The sequence below is a fragment of the Magnolia sinica genome, chromosome 9, assembly GCF_029962835.1.
Source record: "Magnolia sinica isolate HGM2019 chromosome 9, MsV1, whole genome shotgun sequence".
Classification (NCBI taxonomy): Eukaryota; Viridiplantae; Streptophyta; class Magnoliopsida; order Magnoliales; family Magnoliaceae; genus Magnolia; species Magnolia sinica.
In genome coordinates, this window is record NC_080581.1 from 68792643 (window position 1) to 68815594 (window position 22952).

The 22952-nt window shown below is 35.9% G+C and overlaps 1 protein-coding gene across 4 annotated transcripts; it reads left to right on the forward strand.

Moving 5' to 3' along the window:
* Window positions 1-1715: 1715 nt before the first annotated feature.
* On the forward strand, window positions 1716-10826 carry LOC131255597 (uncharacterized). 4 transcript variants are annotated; one of them, XM_058256349.1, is made up of 5 exons: window positions 1716-1852; window positions 1963-2025; window positions 9259-9350; window positions 10351-10502; window positions 10654-10826. In XM_058256349.1, exons 2-5 carry the CDS (start codon window positions 2001-2003, stop codon window positions 10655-10657), a joined length of 273 nt encoding a protein of 90 aa, XP_058112332.1. In that variant the 5' UTR covers window positions 1716-1852; window positions 1963-2000; the 3' UTR covers window positions 10658-10826. The 4 variants fall into 4 exon arrangements, 3 of the variants coding, with proteins under 3 accessions (XP_058112332.1, XP_058112331.1, XP_058112330.1); XR_009176188.1 differs by having other exon boundaries at window positions 1718-1852; window positions 9254-9350; XM_058256348.1 differs by having other exon boundaries at window positions 1726-1852; window positions 1940-2025.
* Window positions 10827-22952: the final 12126 nt, after the last annotated feature.

Below are 22952 nucleotides of genomic sequence, written 5' to 3' on the forward strand. Positions count from 1 at the left end.
ATCTCATTATTTATTGATTAACCAGGACATGTAGGAGATAAAACCTCATTCTAACATAGGGTTAAATTTGAATTCAATTGAAATCATTTGTCTTGTGCGAGTTTTAACATATTAGGGCGGTTTAAAGGCTAGGGAATGGTGGAAATGGGTTTGGGGTTAGAACATTAAGGTTGAAGCTTTGGTTGGGATTTTGGGTTAAGGGTTTTAGGACTTGCGGCTTTGGGATTTTGAAAATTTTGGGGTTTTTTTTTTTATAAAAAAAAATACAAAATTAGGGGATTTTGGTGGAAATTAGAACTAGGGTTTTCGAGATTTAGGGTTAGGGCTTTTAAGGATTTAAGGTTTTGAGAACTAGGTTTGGATGGATTAGGGTTTGTGGAAAGAAGAAGAATGAATGTTTTAAAGAAGAAGAAAAAGAAAGAAGGGTGGGTTGTAGAGATGGAGAAGAAGAAATACCTTGAAGAGAAGGTAAAAAAAAAAGATGATATTGTTGAGAAGAGAGAAGTGAAAAAAATAACTAGGAATCACTCCCTATGGTTTTGCATGACCAATCCATTTATAGGATGATTTTAGTTTATTTTTTATTTTTATTTTTTTGCTCAATTTCAAAGTAAAAGGAGAGAAATCTCTTTCATTCATAACATGCATATTGACTAGGGTGGGGACGTCCAACCCTTTATAGTCTTAGAAAAGAAATATTGTTCATGCATATATTAAGTTTTCTATTTTTTTACTTTAGCTTCTTTTTTCACTGTTTTTTTAAAGTCTAAACCGTATTAAACCTGAACTTTTCATTCTCTAAAATTTTGGTGTGTCCAATTTCTTGATTGAATTTTTTACTGTATTTTTAACAATCAAGACTGGATTAAACATGGACATTTCTCGTATCTGTTTTTTTTTTTTTTTTCTATGCCATTTTGCTAAAATATGGCTGATCCAAATCGTTGCCACCCCTAGCTCCCACTAACCTTGATACAAAATTACAGATTGATTTCTATTATGAGGGATTGAGAGAACAATTGCTGCCCCAATAACTGCTTCAATGTCTTTTTAATAGATATAACAAAGATAGAGCAAATGTCTAATTTTGGTTGGCAAGAATCAAATAAATTAGAAAATGTTGTGAGATTTATATTGAACACATTCAGTAGCCATGAACCCCACACCAAATTGTTGTGGCACAATTGGCACATCTTTGGATTTTGCATGTCCTAATATCATGTCGATTCTGACATTTAAGATGTTCAGAGTTACAGATATCGCAATTCCTATTGATTCCTTGTAGCCTTAATTGCAAACTAATATATTGATTTTTAGGCAAAATTTTTGCTGTTGGCGGTGGTGCCCTTATCCAGGAAGCATAGGATTCTTTTTTTTTTTTGTTTTTTTTTGTTTTTGTTTTTTCTTTTAAGTTTATACAGATTTCTGAGGGAACTTTCTTCATTATTTTTATAAAATACTATCCGGATGATTCAATCTTTTATTGAGGCATGTTATTTATGCAGTGCTTTGGATCTTTTTGCCATCATTTCCTGTTACAATTTTTGTTTGTAATTCACAAAGCTGTTGATTTTTGTAGGAAAAGATATCCAAGAAGTTTGATAAAGTTTTGTTGGATGCTCCTTGTTCTGGATTGGGTGTCCTCTCCAAGGAATTCCTTAAACAAGTTCATATTTCTCGAAAGATAATTAAATTAGGATTATTTTGGAATTTGGAAAAAAATTAAAATAGCCAATATTGGTTTGAATCATCAAACAGCTGCAATCATTGATAGTATTGACATATAATATTATTTCTTTTTGGGTCAGTAATTGTTCATGTGCTTGCTTCTAAGATGCTTTGATTGGTAATGGTAAGTGTTTTACGAACATGATTATTTTCTGCCTTTCCTAAGTCTTAATGACTAAATCTTCCTTTCCTATTCAATTTGTTGTTTAAGAGAGCGGACTTACATTGGAACAGGAGATTAGAGGATTTGGAACAGTTGACAAATTTACAAGATGAGCTCCTTGATGCAGCTTCATTGTAAGAGTTCAAACCCTTTATTCTCCTTAGTTTTCTCTTAGAGGCCTTGCGCTATGTAACATGTTTGGTTCTTTTTGATAATAAAAATAAAAATTGTGATGCTAGGCAAATGTTCTTTATGCTCTTGTTTTTTTTATTTTTATTTTTATTTTTAATTTTACATGGCCATTTAGTTTTAATGCATTTCTATGTATCTGGATTACAAAAGGAAATACATTATGGTTTTCTCTAAAATGCTATGTTTACACAATAGCTGTTTTTGTTTTTTCGATGAACCACAAAGTACAATATTAGATCGCCAAAGATATTGTAACAAGCTAATGTATATCCCCATAATACTGCTTTGTTTTAAGATTTCTGCAAAAGAATGGTGCCTTCTAGATTTTTACCTTGACGTTATTGCATTTATAGATTAGTGAAGCCTGGAGGGACACTAGTGTACAGTACTTGTTCTATTGAACCCAAGAGTGGACTCTTTTCTTTTTTGCATGGCTCACTGTTTTCCTCTTTTAAGAATTTGATGGTCGATATCTTGATAGTACATAATACGTAACATTTTAGTAATGGTTTTCTTGGATTGGTTGGCTTGTCTTCTCCTTCTTGGGTTCTAGCCTCTTTTTTGGAATCATCATTATTCAAAGTCAGCAACTTTTCTTTTATTAAGAGTGTACACTCATCTACACATGCCAACCTTGCTTGTGTGAGTACATCTGAGACATGCACAAGCAGGTCCTTGCCATTGGGATGGTGAGGTTTGTCCATTACTCAAGACAGCTGTAACATATGTTGAATATTGGCTGCTTGAAATTTCTTCATTTCCTGAGCCACCCAATTATTATTATTTTTTAATTACACATGTGGTGACTTGATTGCTTGAGTGGTGTGGTTTTGAGGCCAGGTTATGTAAACCATGGAGCCAACCTTATGCACGAATCAGATGTCCTTTCAAGTGCCCATTTGGCATGTGAGTTTCCAAGTAGAGGTGCTCGTTGGGTTAGAGAAGCTCCTGCTGTAATATAGCTATTCTGCGTATATTCCCCAACTTGTCCAAATTTCTATTCTCTCAATTTTTGAGATAGAGAAAGTTAAGTATGCGTTACTTGGGGCCTTTTTTTTTTTTTTTTTGGCTGTTACTTCTCCATGAATTTTTTTTAAAAAAAATGAAAAAAAAGGGAAAAACTTGACATATTGGTATGTTGCAGTTATGTGCTTTTGTTATGATTGGGGTGGGTGCTTTCTACCCAAATCTAATCAGCTTCATTTCATGTCCTACCTGGAAGGAAATGGATGGTGATTTGGGGATCCAAAAAAAAACCCTCCACATATATGCAATTCCAGTTAGGGCACACTTCAGTTAGCTTCTACCTAATGGGGCTTTTAACCAAGCACACTTTTAGCTTTTATAGCTCTTCATACTTTCACACCTTAACGTTTTTACTATGAAATTGATTGCAGGAGTTCACTATAGATCTTGCTGATAGGTACGTCCCACCTGATCTTGTTATGGACAAAGGGTTCTTCTTCTCCAGCCCAGTCAAACATCATCTTGATGGATCATTTGCGGCCCGCCTGGTCCAATCTGTAGACCACAAGATGAACCCTGGGTAAGCAAACCAAGAATAGTGTAATTTCTATTTTCTTGAAAATTGCTTCAATTCTTAATGAGGGTAAATTTTTTTAGAGCAATTAAAATCCAAAGCATGTTGAGCCACCACTCTAATCATATTTATTGAAATCACTTTTTTGGAGTGCAGTTAGCAAGCAAAACGTGAGCCTCTCCTCTTTAATCAGGACAAGGTAGGGGCATGATGGGATACAATTATCCAAAAAGAAACTTATCTCTTGTAACTAATGCTGTCAAAATCATTATCATATTGCAAATCGTAATTGGGGTTGAATCGTATCAGGTCATAAATTGTAAGTTTTTTTTTTTTTTTAAAATAAATTTTTTTAAAAATATATAAATAAATTATAAAAAATTAAAGACTTTAATACTATCATGACATGGTATTACTTAAAAAAGATAGACGATTCTTATCTTTTTTTCTTTTTTTTCTTCTTCTTCTTCTTCTTCTTCTTTTTTTTTATTTATTTATTTATTTATATATATATATATATATATAATAATAATGTTCTTTCAAGAAGTTATCCTCGTAAAAATAAAAAAATACAAGGATTTGTAATAATTTATGTTCTTATTACCTTTCTTGAATATAGAATTGGATTAGAAAAGCGGCATTTCATTCTGTAGACCAACGGAAAAAAGATATTTTGATTTCTAACCATTATTCCACAATACATATATGTCAAGATGATTATAACCATCCATACAAACATTCTAGGTAAGTCGAAAATCAATTTAGTTTTTCGATCAGTTAAGAAGTAAGAAATCATACCCAAAAAAAACTACCATTTAACATTGAAGAAAAAAAAATATAATTTAATCTCTTATAAAGAACAAAATAACATAATTTACCTTTTCTAAATGATATATATATTAAAAGGTTTTTTTTTTTTTTTCTAAACAATTCTTAACGCCCTCACCAATTTAAAAACATAAAATGAAAGCAAAAAGCTAAAAATAGAAAAAAAAAAAAAAAAAAAAACCAAGTATAATTTGAATCATAATTCAAGATTCGAATTATAAATCATAGCGATTCAAATCATAAAATCTAAGATTCATATAAAAAAGGGATTCAAATAATTTTACTCAAGATTAAACTCAAATCCTAAATCATAGGATTTTGACAATATTGCTTATAACAATTTTCCTAAAGAATAATCATGTCATCATTACAAGTTAGGGAAGTGCACATGGCTTCCCTTTTCTTCATCAAATAAATGCACCCTACATTTTCTAAAATTTGTGCATTGTGATTTGTGGGGTCCACTTAAATTTTATTTTATTTTTGATGATCCAAACCATTGATGACGTGGGACCCATAATGGATGTGCCATTGCCCAGAAGCCTCCCAAGTTGAATGTATACATAATGCCACTAGAAGCTAGGAGGTTTCTGGTGCGTCACCCATTCATAATAGGAGGCTAATATCAAAGAATAGGGATCACCCCACATTGGAACATCTACATTTTCTGATGATTGGAATGCTACATAATTCATCGTTTGTAGTGGGGGACAAGTCACAATAGATTTCAGGCCGAAGTTGTACTATGATGCTAAAAAAGGTGGAGATGATCCTCTCACACTAGGCATCTCAAATAAAGGTGTTCCTGACAGAATTAAAACAAAACAGCAAGCTTATTTTCAACCAATGCAATTGATAGTGAATGAACCACACATGAAAATTCAATACTTTCTACAGTCTAGGAGATGCACTTGATCTGGACCATCGAATTACTTGGCCGCATTCTGTATGGACCATGAACAAAACCCAATTTGATTAACTAATGTTAATAGTTGGATTGATGGACCTATTGTGGACAATGTCAATAATCCAATTGGAAGCAACATCCAAGGGGTTAGCATATCAATTTAACAATCCAAAGTCACACACAAGATTCCTTTCTGTGGTCCTTTTGAAGGCACAAATCAGATGTTAGGATTGTTGGATGAGTCTAATTTGAGCAATGACCTATTTAAGATGGTGGTTATAATATTCTACACAAGACATGGTTACAAACACATGCTATATACAATAATCAAGCTTGATATGTGATCCAGCATGCCCACACAACCCAAATACATAATAAGTTTAAGCCTAGTCCTCTTTGTTCACGGGGAGCTAAGCTTCCACTTAGTGGATGAGGTTAGGCATGGATTAAAAATTCTAGCCCATGTTTTGCTTAATACATTTCACGGATTGTGCTTGGTGCAATCTTTTTCTTCCCAATAGGAGGTAATAATTTGAAGAGCTAATGGAGATTTATGATAGAAGCTGTGAAAGTTTGATTTGACTGCCAACTTGACACAAGCCGCCTTATTTAGCCTTAGGACTGGTAATATAAACACAAAACACACGATACAACAAGAAAAAAGAGCCCATAATGTGATAGATGGATGTCAGATACCTTTTAATCGTCCTTGCCTTAATAACTTTTGCATTATCATGACCAAAATTTTCCTCATAAGTGGACAAAATAATGACTTAGAGAGTCAATAGAAAAGCTAGGTCACATAATGTGATGGATAGATGTTAAGTAACTTTCCTTAGGTCCTACCTAAGTAGCATTCATACTACCACGACTGAGTTAAAGCAGACTTGGGCTCAATGATGGAAAAGACATCTTAGCGACTTGAAGACTCACTAGTGGAGGGGAAGATAATGGGGTTTATGAGGTGGTGGATGGATCAATATGTTAATAATTTAAAATTCTTCCATAACCCTCAGGCCAAAATGGTAACTTGAAAAGTCCATATAAAAGTGGGGCCCATAAAGTGGCTAATGAATGTAAGTACCTTTCCATGGCTAAAGAAAGTAGATGTCATGTTCTAAAGCCTTCAAGTCATGGGAGAAAGATACACCATTGTGATAGCATCCACTTGGAACATGCCTGATAGTAATCTTGGTGAGATTGAGCCGCTGATTAGGCAATCCTCACCGTGCAAATGTATTACCTTAAAGAATCAGGTCCATCATCTAATAATGAGATGGGCACACCTGCGTAAAAAGTGTGGAGACCGGCAATCAATTCTATCGGTCTTTCATTTTCATATCAATATCTGGTTAGACCGGACTTGTTGCTTATGAGGCAAGGCATCTACAAGATGGTGACTACTCTGTTGATGTGACTTGTAATATAAGGCATCTGGAAAAATGGTGACTACTTTGATGAGTGACTCTCGTAATTTAGACGACTTGTAAGGCAAAGCATCTGGAAAGATGGTGGCTAGTTTGACGAGTGGCTCATGTAATTTACACGTGTGACTCTTAAAGCTATGTGGGGCCATAATGTTATATATGTAACATCTACCCTATCCATCAAGTTATATGCTGGATTTGGGTCCCCCGGAGGAAAAGCCAACCAAATTTATAACTGAAGTGGACCACATCATAGAAAACAAGGGGAATTGGATACCAGCTATAGGTTTGAGTGTGGAGACACTTTGATGTGTATCTTTCATCAAAGCTGTTAGTCAATTGTAAATCACGCAGACCAATTACCTCCTTAGAGTCTTCTCTTATGAAATGAACCAGTGAAAACTAGGGTTCAAAACAACCTAATCCAAAACCCAGGCACAGCACATGGCTTGAACTCAAGAAGTTTTCCAAGCATTTTTACATTGTTTACATTGGTGAGGCTTATGGGAGTTCCCCATCCAATTTTGTACATACAGTTCTGCTGGTAAGTCCAAGCGAGAGAAAATCATTCGAGCAAAAAGAGAAGGTGCTGCCAAGAAGGCCAAATGGTAGGAACAGTTGCGCGAGAATATAGAAGGCTGGAAGAATTTGAAAGACCCACTAGGGCAAGACGTCAGCTGCCATCACTGTTGAATTGATTAGGAGAAACGTCTTGTTTTTGGGTTAATAATCTAAAATAATATGAGAAAATGAATGGACGACGTGGATAAAATCCATACGAAATGGTGGCCCCTCGATAGCTGCCTGTAGCTTTCACCTGTCCCAAGCTCGGAACAGCTGAGGGTAGTACTTAATCCGGCCCCAAAGTTATAGCATCCACTCCTGTCCACCAGGTTATTTCTTGGATTCGGGGCCTTAGGACAAAAAAACCAACCAAATGTACAATTCAAAGTGGGTCACATTACTGGAAACAGTGGGGATGGGATGCAAACCATTGGTTTGTTTGTAGGAACACTGTGATGTGTATCTTTCAAAGCTGTGAGTTGATCAATTGCCCACTCATTTTATAATCCATTGCCCCACACGTGATAAGGTAACCATGACACTTTGTCATCCTATTTTGTAGCTTGTGCTGTTTGCTAATTATAATTTATGAACTCAGTAAGTAACGGAGAAATGAGGGCAGTCAATAGTCAAAAAAGAAAAAGAAGATTAAGTGCACAGGACTCTGTTGCATAAATAAATAAATTGTGCCACATGCTTGACATGGTCATGGCTTGCTTGACCCGGTGAGATTGTTTTGTTAGGAATTCTAAGAGCAGTTGGAAATTAAAGCATGTTGGCCCCACATCTAATGGTGACTATCAAAGTCATGCATGTATATGTGCCGTGTTGCATGTGGAAGTGTTCCATTTAAAGAAAAATGGACTGATGGTATTTATAAGATAGAGATGGGTGGTTGGATACTATACCACCTCCCTTGAATGACCACGGCCAATGATACCCGTTCAGGTAGTTAGTTGATTACCAGTGTTTGGAAATAGGGCAAAGTTCATCCCATCCATCTAAAAGGCCTAAGCCCAACTTCCACATTACATCGTGGATAAAAGGAGAAGTGGACCCCACTTGTGCACGGTACATGCCTCCACACATGATAATAACATGGAATTTACAGACTGTAGGCTCACTGCATAGATGCCTTGGCTGGAAAAACAAAATAAGATCCCGTCAGTCAACTTATAAGGTAGGACACGGTGCATGAATCAGATGTATGACAAAATCCTCATGATGCAGATGCCTTGATTCAAAGAGCTGGGCCCACATATGTATACAGTGACTATAATTCACTTTATCAATCATTCACATCTTCATACATGTCTGGCCCTGATTTGTGAGACTGGGGCAAAGATAGAGTAGTGACCACCTGATCAAAGCCAATCACCAGACAATCAGGATAGTGTATATGCCTTCCCTAAAAGGATCAGGTCCATCTGAATACCAGAATGTGGGATGCGGATTGCCAAGGAAAAAGTGGGCAGAGAAATGGCTATAGTTGAGACCTCCGTACGTCTACTGTGTTTATATGTCATCCATACATACTGATTCTGTTCATAAAAATAAAAATAGGATGTTTGGTTCTTTTTCAAAATAAAAATAAAAATAAAAATTGTGATGCTAGGCAAATGTTCTTTATGCTCTTGCTTTTGTTTTTATTTTACATGGCCATTTAGTTTTAATGCATTTCTATGTATCTGGATTACAAAAGGAAATACATTATGGTTTTCTCTGAAAAGCTATGTTTACATGACAACTGTTTTTGTTTTTTCCAAGAACCACAAAGTACAATATTAGATTGCCAAAGATATTATAACAAGCTAATGTATATCCCATAATACTGCAGTGTTTTAATATTTCTGCTAAAGAATGGTGCCTTCTAGATTTTTACATTGACATTAGTGTATTTATAGATTAGTGAAGCCTGGAGGGACACTAGTGTACAGTACTTGTTCCATTGATCCTGAAGAGAATGAGGAGAGAGTGGCTGCCTTTCTCCTCAAGCATCCGGTATGGACTCTTTTCTTTTTTGCATGGTTCACTGTTTTCCTCTTTCAAGAATTTTAAGGTTGATAGTTCATAATACGTAATATTTCGGTAATGGTTTTCTTGGATTGGTTGGCTTGTCTTCTCCTTCTTGGGTTCCACCCTCCTTTCTGGAATCATCATTATTCAAAGTCAGCAACTTTTCTTTTGTTAAGAGTATATACTCGTCTACACGTGCCAACCGCACTTGTGTGGGTACATCTGAGACATGCACAAGCGGGTACTTGCCATTGGGATGGTGAGGTCTGTCCAATTAATCAAGACAGCTGTAACATATGTTGAATATCGGCTGCTTCAAATTTCTTCATTTCTTGAACCACCCACTTGTTTTTTTTTTTTTTACATGTGGTAACTTGATTGCTTTAGTGGTATGGTTTTGAGGCCAGGTTATGTAAACCATGGTGCCAACCTTATGTACCATTCAAATGTCCTTTCAAGTGTCTGTTTGGCATGTGATTCTCCAAGCAGAGGTGCTTGTTGGGTTAGAGGAGCTCCTGCTGTAATATAACTATTCTGCGTGACTATTCCCCCACTTGTCCAAATTTCTATTCTTTCAAATTTTGAGATCGAGAAAATTAAGTCTGTGTTACTTGTGGCCATTTGTTTTGTTTTTTCTGTTACTTCTCCATGAAATTTTAAAAAAAAAAATGAAAAAAAAAAAGAAGGCAAAAACTTAACATATGGGCAGGTTGCAGTTATGTGCTTTTGTTATGATTGGGGTGGGTGCTTTCTGCCCAAATCTAATAAGCTTCATTTCTTGTCCTACCTGGAAGGAAATGGATGGTGATTTTGGCACCCAAAATTAAATAAATAAATTAATTAATTAAACCACATATATGCAATTCCAGTTGGGGCACACTTCAGTTAGGTTCTACCTAATGGGGCTTTTAACCAAGCACACTTTAGTTTCACTAACTCTTCATACTTTCACACCTTAATATTTTTACTATAAAATTGATTGCAGGATTTCATTATAGATGTTGCTGATAGGTACGTCCCACCTGATTTTGTTACGGACAAAGGGTTCTTCTTCTCCAACCCAGTCAAACATCGTCTTGATGGATCATTTGCGGCCCGCCTGGTGGTCCTATATGTAGACCACAAGATGAACCCTGGGTAAGCAGACCAAGAGTAGTCTAATTTCTATTTTCTTGAAAATTGCTTCAATCCTTAATGAGGGTAAATTTTTTTTAGAGCAATTAAAAATCAAAGCATGTTGAGCCACCACTCTAATCATATTCATCGAAATCACTTTTTTGGAGTGCAGTTAGCAAGAAAAACGTGAGCCTCTCCTCTTTAATCAGGACAAGGTAGGGCCATGATGTGATACAATTATCCAAAAAGAAACTTATCTCTTGTAACTAATGCCGTCAAAATCATTATCATGCTGCAAATCGTAATTGGGGTTGAATCTTATTGAGTTACAAATGGTATCGTAAATCATAATTTTTTTTAAATTTTTTATTTTTAAATATAATAAATCATAAAAAATTAAAGGCTTTAATACTATCATGACATGGTATTACTTAAAAAAGTTAGATGATTCTTGTCTTTCCTCCTTTTTTTTTTGAAATTCTCCTAGAAAAAAAATACAAGGATCCTTTAATAATTTATGTTCTTGTTACCTTTCTTGAATGTAGAATCGTATTAGAAAAGCGGCATTTGATTCCGTAGACTGAAGTAAAAAGAGATTTTGATTTCTAACCATCATTCCACAATACATACATGTCACGGTGATCATAACCATCCATACAAACATTCCAGATAAGTTGTAAATCAATTTAGTTTTTCGATCAGTTAAGTAAGAAATCATACAAAAAACAATACCATTTAACATTGAAGAAAAAATATATAATTTAATCTCTTATAAAGAATAAAATAACATAATTTACCTTTTATAAATTATATATATATATATATATATATATATATATATATATATAATTTTATTTTTAAAGGTTTTTTTTTTTCTAAACAATTCTTAAATCCCTCACCAATTTAAAATCATAAAACGAAAGCTTAAAATAGAAGAAAACAAGTATAATTTGAACCGTAATTTAGGATTTGAATTATAAATCATAGGGATTCAAATCATAAAATCGTAAGATTCATATAAAAAAAGATTCAAAGGTGGGATTCAAATAATTTTACTTGAGATTAAACTCAAATCCTAAATCATAGGATTTTGACAACACTGCTTGTAACAATGTTCCTAGAGAATAGCATGTCATCATTACAAGTTAGGGAAGTGCAAATGGCTTACATTTTCTTCATCAAATAAATGCACTTTGCATTTTCTAAAATTTGTGCATTGTGATTTGTGGGGTCCACTTAAATTTTGGGTTATTTCGATGATCCAAATTGTTGATGACGTGGGACCCATAATGGATGTGCCATTGCCCAGAAGCCTCCCAAGTTGAATGTATACATCATGCCACCGGAAGCTAAGAGGTTTCCGGTGCATCGCCCATTCATAATAGGAGGCTAATATCAAAGAATAGGGATCACCGAACAATGGGCCCACATTGGAACGTCTACATTTTCTAGATGATCGGAACGCTATATAATTCATCGTTTGTAGTGGGGACCGGTCGCAACAGATTTCAGGTCGAAGTTGTACTGTGACATTAAAAAAGGTGGAGATGATCCTCTCACACCAGGCATCTCAAATAAAGGTGTTCCTGACAGAATTAAAATAAAACAGCAAGCTTATTTTCAACCAATGCAATTGATAGTGAATGAACCACACATGAAAATTCAATACTTTCTACAATATAGGAGATGCACCTGATCTGGATCAGCTAATTATTTAGCTGCATTTTGTATGGACCATAACCAAAATCCAAATTGATTAACTAATGTTAATAGTTGGATTGATGGACCTGTTGTGGACAATGTCAATAATCCAATTGGAAGCAACATCCAAGGGGTTAGCATATTAATTTAACAATCCGAAGTCATACACAAGATACCTTTCAATGGTCTATTTGAAGGCACAAATCAGATGGTTAGGATGGTTGGATGAGTCTAATTTGAGCAATGACCTATCTAGGATGGTGGTTATATTATTCTACACAAGACATGGTTACAAACACATGTTATATACAATAATCAAGCTTGATATGTGGCCCGCACAACCCAAATATATAATAAGTTTAAGCCTAGTCCTTTTTGTTGATGGGGAGCTAAGCTTCCACTCAGCAGCTGAGGTTAGGCATATATGGATTAAAAATTCTAGCCCATGTTCTCATCATTACACTAGTTGAAGGTGGAATCATTGATCAATCTAAACTATATATGCGTTACATTCTTACATGCATGCTCAACTTAATGCACCACGACACCGTCTGGCTAGCTGTTTGGTACATTTCACCTGTTGTGCTTGGTGTAGTCTTTTTGTGTAGTGACTCATTGCTTAATACATTTCACTGATTATGCTTGGTGCAATCCTTTTCTCCCTAAAGGGAGGTAATGATTTGAAGAGCCAATTAGATTCTAGGGATTTATGATAAAAGTTGTGATTTTGCTGCCAACTCGACACAAGCCTCCTTATCTAGCCTTAGGATTACCAATGTGAATACAAAGCACACGATACAACAAGAAAAAAGAGGAGCCCATAACGTGGCAGATGGATGCTAGATATTAAAACTTTTAATGGTTCCTACCTTAATAACTTTGGCACTATTACAACTAATTTTTTCCTCACATGAGGATAAAATAGTGACTTGAATGGTTAATAGAAAAGTGAGGCCCCATAATGTGATAGATGATATCAAGTGCATTTTCCTAGATATTACCTAAATAGCATTCACACTAGCGTGACCGACTTAAAGCAGACTTGGGGTCAATAGTGAAAAGGACATCTTAGCGGCTTGAAGACTCAATAGTGGAGGGGAATATAATGAGGTTTATGAGGTGGAGGATGGATCGGTATGTTAATAATTTTTCATTCTTCCATGACCATAAGGCCAAAGTAGTAACTTGAAAAGTCAATAAAAGACTGGGGCCCATAAAGTGGCTAATGAATGCCAGTACCTTTCCATGATCCCTACTTAAATATATTTTATACTAACATGGCCAACTTTTCGTCACAAAGGGACGAAGTTGTGACTTGAAAAGTCAATAGAAAAGTGGAGCCCACACCGTGACAAATGGATGTTAGGTACCTTTAAGTAGTCTCTACATAAATAGAATTCAGACTACGGCAACCGACTTAAAAGTAGTGACTTGAAAACCAATAATGTAGGGAACATGATAATGACTTGAAGCTTAATTGTGGAGATGAATATAGTGGGTTTTATTAGGTGGTAGATGGATCACCGCCTTAATATCATTCCATGTTACCATGACCCTCTCTTTCCTCAAAGTAGCAAGTTGAAGGGATGGGGATTAAGTATGATCCCGACCAGAACCTAGTTAGGGATGTGGATTAAGTACGATCCCTACTAGAACCTAGTTAGATACGGACGGACTTGTTAGGGTCTTTGTGGGACCTATTGTGATGTATATGTTTTATCTGCGCCGTCTATCTATTTTGATAGATCATTTTAGGGCATGAACCTAAAAGGTAAGCAGATCCAAGTTCAAGTGGGCCACAACACATGGAGTGGGGATTAAATTCTTCCCACTGAAAACTTCCTAGGACTCATGGTGATGTTTATTTGTCATCCAAATTATTAATAAGGTCAATGAAGGAAAAGATAAACGTCAGCTTGATCCACAACTTTTTATAGCCCCGAAGAATTTTCAACGATACGCTTTTAATCCCCACTGCTTCTTATGGTGTGGTTCACTTGAGCCTTCAATTTGTCTCTTTTTTGGTTTCATATTCTAAAATGATCTGTCAAAACAGATGGACGGTGTGGATAAAACATACGCATCACGGTGTGCCCCATAGAGCCCCTAAGAAGGCCACTTGTCTTTAGCTAGGTCATTGTACCCAATTCGTGTCAATAGAAATTTGGGTCTAATAGAGTGAGTAATGAATGTTACATACCTTTCCATGGTCCCCCCTAGATAGTTTTCGTACTATCATGATCAACTTTTTCCTCACAAGAGGATAAATTAGCGACTTTAAGAGTTAATAATTAAGGATGAGATGGTGGAGTTAATGAGATGATGGAAGTACAGTTATCTGAATAATTTTCCATACTATCGAATTAATAGGCGACTTCCAATAGTGTTTGAGTTCATCCAATCCAATCATCTTCTATGGAGGTCTTATCTCTTTAAATAATTGAATAAATATTTTCCTTTTAGTCATGTAAATGGATTGGTGTCCCAAGGGTCCGGACTAGACAACTATGACCAATGACTTAATCCAATCTGACCAAAGGTAAAGATATTGTGTTTATGTCATCCGAGTAGATAGATTACATCCAGTTGCTCAAACATCCTTTGTGGAGTGTACTGACAGTGGATGTGTACTACCAAGCTAACTCACCAAAAAAAAACAAAACATCCTTTGTGGTTGCCGCGGAGTCTAGATCATTTGCTTGGGGTCCATTGGTTATAATACTTAGATGGACAACCAAGATCTAAGCATGTTGGTTGTCTCAATGGATGGCTAGGATCCAATAAGGATAGACAAGGATTTTGTTGTTAAGATTTTTAGGTGAGATGGGCGGTCCAGATTCAATAATTCCATATGGCTTTAATTCACACCACTGCTTCCACATTCATTCACAAGGCGGATTGCCGGGTGTGCCAAGCATGGCAAATCAACGCTGTGTTACGTCACCAAGTTCTACGAGTCCCAGTATGATTTGTGTTATATCTACACGGGCTATACATTTTTCAAGATCATTTTAGGGTATGGGCTGAAAAATGAGGCTGATCCAGAGATCCAGTGGACCACACCACTAAAATCAGTTAGGATTGAACTCCTGCCCTTGAAAACTTCTTGGGGCCACGTGAGTTTTGGATCAAGCTGATTTTTGGGTTTTCCTTCATCTAGGTCTGTACATGTGTGACCTTAAGAACAGGTTGGATGGCCAATAAAAATAATGGTAGGCCCTACGAAGGCTTCATTGTCCCCATTGCTTTCTTTCTGTAATATGGTCCACTTGGGCTTCATTGTCCCCATTGCTTTCTTTCTTTCATTGTCCCCATCATGGCCTTCATTCTATCGTTATTTCATTTTCATGGACGCTGGTTAGCGACGACTGGTTGAGTAGCAAGACTCGCTACTAAAGTGACGTTACCAAGTTCTATGGGTCTCACCATGATGTATGTTTTGTATCCACACCGTCAATCCAGTTGTAGAGACCATTTTAGTGCATAATCTAAAGAATGAGTCAGATCCAAAGCTCGAGTGGACCTCACTAAAGAAAACAGTGGAGAGAGTGATGCCTACCATTAAAAAACTTCTAAGGGCCACAAAAGTTTTTAATCAAGCTGATATTTGTTTTTTCCCTTCTTTAATGTCAGTTTTAAGTTACGAACAGGTTAGATCTCAAATAAACATCACCGTGGACCTTAGGAAGGTTTCAACGGTGGATGTCACTCTCTCTACCATTTTCTTTGGTGGGTACACTATAGCCTTGGATCTGCCTCATTCTTTGGGTCATGCCCTAAAATGATATCTCCAAATGGATGGACGGTGTGGATACCACATCCATTTTCACGTGAATAACAAGTTAGACCAGACTTGTCCTTGCGAGGCAAGGCATCTGCAGGATGGTGAGTATTCTGTTTACCTAACTTGTAACAGAAGGCATCTGCAAATCGTTATCATATTGCAAATCTTAATTAGGGTTGAATAGTATCGAGTCACAAATCGTAAATCATAAGTTTTTTTTAAAATAAAATTTTAAAAAATATATAAATAAATCAGAAAAAATAAAAGACTTAAGCACTATCATAACATAGTATTACTTGAAAAAGTTAGATGATGCTCATCTTTTCTCTCTTTTTTTTTTTTTTTTTTTTTTTTTTTTTTTTTTAATTTATTTATTTAAATCTTTTGTCTTTCAAGAAATTATCCTAGTAAAATAAAATAAAATACAATGATCCTTTAATAATTTATGTTCTTATCACCTTTCTTGAATGTAGAATTGGACTAGAAAATCAGATTTTGATTCCGTAGACTAACGGAAAAAGATATTTTGATTTCTAACCATCATTCCACAATACATATGCGTCAAGATGATCATAACCATCCATACAAACATTCTAGATAGGTCATAAATCAATTTAGTTTTTCGTTCAGTTAAGAAGTAAGAAATGATACAAAAAACACTACCATTTAACATTGAAGAAAAAATATATAATTTAATCTCCATTTGAAGGCACAAATCAGATGGTTAGGATGGTTGGATGAGTCTAATTTGAGCAATGACCTATCTAGGATGGTGGTTATAATATTCTACACAAGACATGGTTACAAACACATGTTATATACAATAATCAAGCTTGATATGTGATCCAGCATGCCCGCACAACCCAAATACATAATAAGTTTAAGCCTAGTCCTCTTTGTTGATGGGGAGCTAAGCTTCCACTCAGCAGCTGAGGTTAGGCATATATGGATTAAAAATTCTAGCCCATGTTCTCATCATTACACGAGTTGAATGTGGAATCATTTGATCAATCTAAACTATATATGCATTACATTCTTACATGCATGCTCAACTTAATGCACCAAGATACCGTGTGGCCAGCTGTTTGGTACATTTCACCTGTTGTGCTTGGTGTAGTCTTTTTGTGTAGTGGCTCATTGCTTAATACATTTCATTGATTATGCTTGGTGCAATCTTTTTCTCCCCAAAAGGAGGTAATGATTTGAAGAGCCAATGAGATTCCAGGGATTTATGATAGAAGTTGTAATTTTGCTGCCAACTCGACACAAGCCTCTTTATCTAGCCTTAGGATTACCAATGTGAATACAAAACACACGGTACAACAAGAAAAAAGAGGAGCCCATAACGTGGCAGATGGATGCTAGATATTAAAACTTTTAATGGTCCCTACCTTGATAACTTTGGCACTATTACAACCAATTTTTTAACTCACATGAGGATAAAATAGTGACTTGAATGGTTAATAGAAAAGTGAGGCCCCATAATGTGATAGATGATATCAAGTGCATTTTCCTAGATCCTACCTAAATAGCATTCACACTAGCGTGACCGACTTAAAGCAGACTTGGGGTCAATAGTGAAAAGGACATCTTAGCGACTTGAAGACTCATTAGTGGAGGGGAATATAATGGGGTTTATGAGGTGGTGGATGGATCGGTATGTTAATAATTTTTCATTCTTCCATGACCATAAGGTCAAAGTAGTGACTTGAAAAGTAAAGAAAAGACTGGGGGCCCATAAAGTGGCTAATGAATGTCAGTACCTTTCCATGGTCCCTACTTAAATATATTTTATACTAACATGGCCAACTTTTCGTCACAAAGGGACGAAGTAGTGACTTGAAAAGTCAATAGAAAAGTGGAGCCCACACCGTGACAAATGGTTGTTAGGTACCTTTCAGTAGTCTCTACATAAATAGAATTCAGACTACGACAACCGACTTAAAAGTAGTGACTTGAAAAGCAAGAATGTAGGGAATATAATAATGACTTAAAGCTTAATTGTGGAGATGAATATAGTGGGTTTTATTAGGTGATAGATGGATCACCGCCTTAATATCATTCCATGTTATCATGACCCTCTCTTTCTTCAAAAGAGGGCAAAGTAGCAAGTTGAAGGGATGGGGATTAAGTATGATCCCGACCAGAACCTAGTTAGGGATGTGGATTAAGTTCGATCCTTACCAGAACCTAGTTAGAGACGGACGGACCTAATAGGGTCTTTGTGGGACCTGTTGTGATGTATATGTTTTATCTGCGCCGTCCATCTATTTTGATAGATCATTTTAGGGCATGAACCTAAAAGGTAAGCAGATCCAAGTTCAAGTGGGCCACAACACATGGGGTGGGGATTAAATTCTTACCACTGAAAACTTCATAGGACTTATGGTGATGCTTATTTGCCATCCAAATTATTAATATGGTCAATGAAGGAAAAGATAAACATCAGCTTGATCCACAACTTTTTATGGCCCCGAAGAATTTTCAACGATAGGCTTTTAATCCCCACTGCTTCCTATGGTGTGGTTCACTTGAGCCTTCAATTTGTCTCTTTTTTGGTTTCATATTCTAAAATGATCTGTCAAAACAGATGGATGGTGTGGATAAAACATACGCATCATGGTGTGCCCCATAGAGCCCCTAAGATGGCCACTCGTCTCTAGCTAGGTCATTGTATTTGAAGTGTCAATAGAAATTTGGGTCTCATAGAGTGAGTAATGAATGTTACGTACCTTTCCATGGTCCCTCCCTATATAGTTTTCACACTATCATGATCAACTTTTTCCTCACAAGAGGATAAATTAGCGACTTTAAGAGTTAATAATTAAGGATGAGATGGTGGAGTTAATGAAATGATGGAAGTATCGTTATCTGAATAATTTTCCATACCATGGAATTAATAGGCGACTTCCAATAGTGTTTGAGTTCATCCAATCCAATCATCTTCTATGGAGGTCTTATCTCTTTAAAGAATTGAATAAATATTTTCCTTTTAGTCATGTAAAGGGATTGGTGTCCCAAGGGTCCAGACTAGACAACTATGACTAATGACTTAATCCAATCTGCCTGCCCAAAGGCAAGGATCTAGTGTTTATGTCATCCGAGTAGATGGATTACATCCAGTTGCTCAAACATCCTTTGTGGAGTGTATTGACAGTGCCCCCCCCCCCAAAAAAAAAAACATCCTTTGTGGTTGCTGCGGAGTCTAAATCATTTGCTTGGGGTCCATTGGTTATAATACTTAGATGGACAACCTAGATCTAACTATGTTGGTTGTCTCAATGGATGGCTAGGATCCAATAACGATAGACAAGGATTTTGTTGTTAAGATTTTTAGGTGAGATGGGCGGTCCAGATTCAATAATTCCATATGGCTTTAATTCACACCACTGCTTCCACATTCAATCACGAGGCGGATTGCCGGGTGTGCCAAGCACCGCAAATCAACGCTGTGTTACGTCACCAAGTTCTACGAGTCCCAGTATGATTTGTGTTATATCTACACGGGCTATACATTTTTCAAGATCATTTTAGGGTATGGGCCAAAAAATGAGGCTGATCCAGAGCTCCAGTGGACCACACCACTAAAATCAGTTAGGATTGAACTCCTGCCCTTGAAAACTTCTTGGGGCCACGTGAGTTTTGGATCAAGCTGATTTTTGGGTTTTCCTTCATCTAGGTCTGTACATGTGTGACCTTAAGAACAGGTTGGATGGCCAATAAAAATAATGGTAGGCCCTACGAAGGCTTCATTGTCCCCATTGCTTTCTTTCTGTAATATGGTCCACTTGGGTTTCATTGTCCCCATTGCTTTCTTTCTTTCATTGTCCCCATCATGGCCTTCATTCTATCGTTATATCATTTTCATGGACGCTGGTTAGCGACGACTGGTTGAGTAGCAAGACTCGCTACTAAAGTGACGTTACCAAGTTCTATGTGTCTCACCATGATGTATGTTTTGTATCCACACCGTCAATCCATTTGTAGAGACCATTTTAGTGCATAATCCAAAGAATGAGTCAGATCCAAAGCTCGAGTGGACCTCACTAAAGAAAACAGTGGAGAGAGTGATGCCTACCATTAAAAAACTTCTAAGGGCCACAAAAGTTTTTAATCAAGCTGATATTTGTTTTTTCCCTTCTTTAATGTCAGTTTTAAGTTACGAACAGGTTAGATCTCAAATAAACATCACCGTGGACCTTAGGAAGGTTTCAACGGTGGGTGTCACTCTCTCTACCATTTTCTTTGGTGGGTACACTATAGCCTTGGATCTGCCTCATTCTTTGGGTCATGCCCTAAAATGATATCTCCAAATGGATGGACGGTGTGGATACAACACATACATCATAGTGAGACCGACAACTTGGTGACGTGACTTCTATGGTGAGTTTCTCTGCTCAACCTGTCAGTGGCCAATCCGCATCCATTTTCAGGTGAATAACAAGTTAGACCAGACTTGTCCTTGCGAGGCAAGGCATCTGCAGGATGGTGACTATTCTCTTTACCTAACTTGTAACACAAGGCATCTGCAAATCGTTATCATATTGCAAATCTTAATTAGGGTTGAATCGTATCGAGTCACAAATCGTAAATCATAAGTTTTTTTTTGAAATAAAAATTTTAAAAATATCTAACTAAATCAGAAAAAATAAAAGACTTTAACACTATCATAACATAGCATTACTTAAAAAAGTTAGATGATGCTTATCTTTCCTCTTCATCCCTTTTTTTTTTTTTTGTTTTTTTTTGAAATTTATTTATTTAAATCTTTTGTCTTTTAAGAAATTATCCTAGTAAAAAAAATAATACAAGGATCCTTTAATAATTTATGTTCTTAACACCTTTCTTGAATATAGAAGTGGATTAGAAAATCAGATTTTGATTCCGTAGACCAATGGAAAAAGAGATTTTGATTTCTAACCATCATTCCACAATACATATACATCAAGATGATCATAACCATCCATACAAACATTCTAGATAAGTCGTAAATCAATTTAGTTTTTCGTTCAGTTAAGAAGTAAGAAATGATACAAAAATCACTGCTATTTAACATTGAAGAAAAAATATATAATTTAATCTCTTATAAAGAACAAAATAACATAATTTACCTTTTCTAAATGATATATATATTAAAAGGTTTTTTTTTTTTTCCCTAAACAATTCTGAACGGCCTCACCAATTTAAAAACATAAAATGAAACGGAAAAGTTGAAAATAGAAGAAAACAAGTATAATTTGAATCCTAATTCAGGATTTGAATTATAAATCATAGGGATTCAAATCATAAAATCATAAGATTCATATTAAAAAAGGATTCAAAGGTGGGATTCAAATAATTTTATTCAAGATTAAACTTAAATCCTAAATCATAGGATTTTGACAACACTGCTTATAACAATTTTCCTAGAGAATAGCATGTCATCATTACAAGTTAGGGAAGTGCAAATGGCTTCCCATTTCTTCATCAAATAAATGCGTTCTGCATTTTCTAAAATTTGTGCATTGTCATTTGTGGGGTCCACTTAAATTTTATTTTATTTTTGATGATCCAAACCGTTGATGACGTGGGACCCATAATGGATGCGCCATTGCCCAGAAGCCTCCCAAGTTGAATGTATACATAATGCTACCAGAAGCTAAGAGGTTTTTGGTGCCTCGCTCATTTATAATAGGAGGCTAATAGCAAAGAATAGGGATCACCAAACAGTGGGTCCACATTGGAATGTCTTCATTTTCTGATGATCAGAATGCTACATAATTCATCGTTTGTTGTGGGGACAGGTGGCAACAAATTTTGAGCCAAATTTGTACTGTGACACTAAAAAAGGTGGAGATGATCCTCTCACACCAGGCATCTTAAATAAAAGTGTTCCTGACAGAATTAAAACGAAACAACAAGCTTATTTTCAACCAATGCAATTGATAGTTAATGAACCACACATGAAACTTCAACACTTTCTACAGTCTAGGAGATACACTTGTTCTGGACCATCGAATTACTTGGCCGCATTTTGTATGGACCATAGCCAAAACCCAATTTGATTAACTAATGTTAATAGTTGGATTGATGGACTTGTTGTGGACAATGTTAGTAATCCAATTGGAAGCAACATCCAAGGGGTTAGCATATCAATTTAACAATCCAAAGTCACACACAAGATTCCTCTATGTGGTCCTTTTGAAGGCACAAATCAGATGTTAGGATTGTTGGATGAGTCTAATTTGAGCAATGACCTATTTAAGATGGTGTTTATAATATTCTATACAAGACATGATTACAAGCACATGTTATATACAATAATCAAGCTTGATATGTGATCCAGCATGCCCACACATCCCAAATACGTAATAAGTTTAAGCCTAGTCCTCTTTGTTCATGGGGAGCTAAGCTTCCGCTTAGTAGCTGAGGTTAGGCATGGATTAAAAATTCTATCCCATGTTTTGTTTAATATATTTCACTGATTGCGCTTGGTGCAATCTTTTTCTTCCTAAAAGGAGGTAATAATTTGAAGAGCTAACAGGGATTTATGATCAATGCTGTGGAAGTTTGATTTGGCTGCCAACTCGACACCTTATCTAGCCTTAGGACGGGGAATGTGAACACAAAACACATGGTACAACAAAAAAAAAAGAGGAGCCCATAACGTGATAGATGGATGTTAGATACTTTTTAATGGTCCTTGCCTTAATAACTTTTGCACTATTATGACCAATTTTTTTCTCATAAGCGGACAAAATAGTGACTCGGAGAGTCAATAGAAAAGCTAGGCCACATAATGTGATGGATGGATGTCAAGTAATTTTCCTTAGGTCCTACCTAAATAGCATTTACACTACCATGAACGAGTTAAAGCAGACTTGAAGACTCAATAGTAGTGGGGGAAGATAATGGGGTTTATGAGGTGGTGGATGGATGAATATGTTAATAATTTAAAATTCTTCCATAACCATCAGGCCAAAATAGTAACTTGAAAAGTCAATATA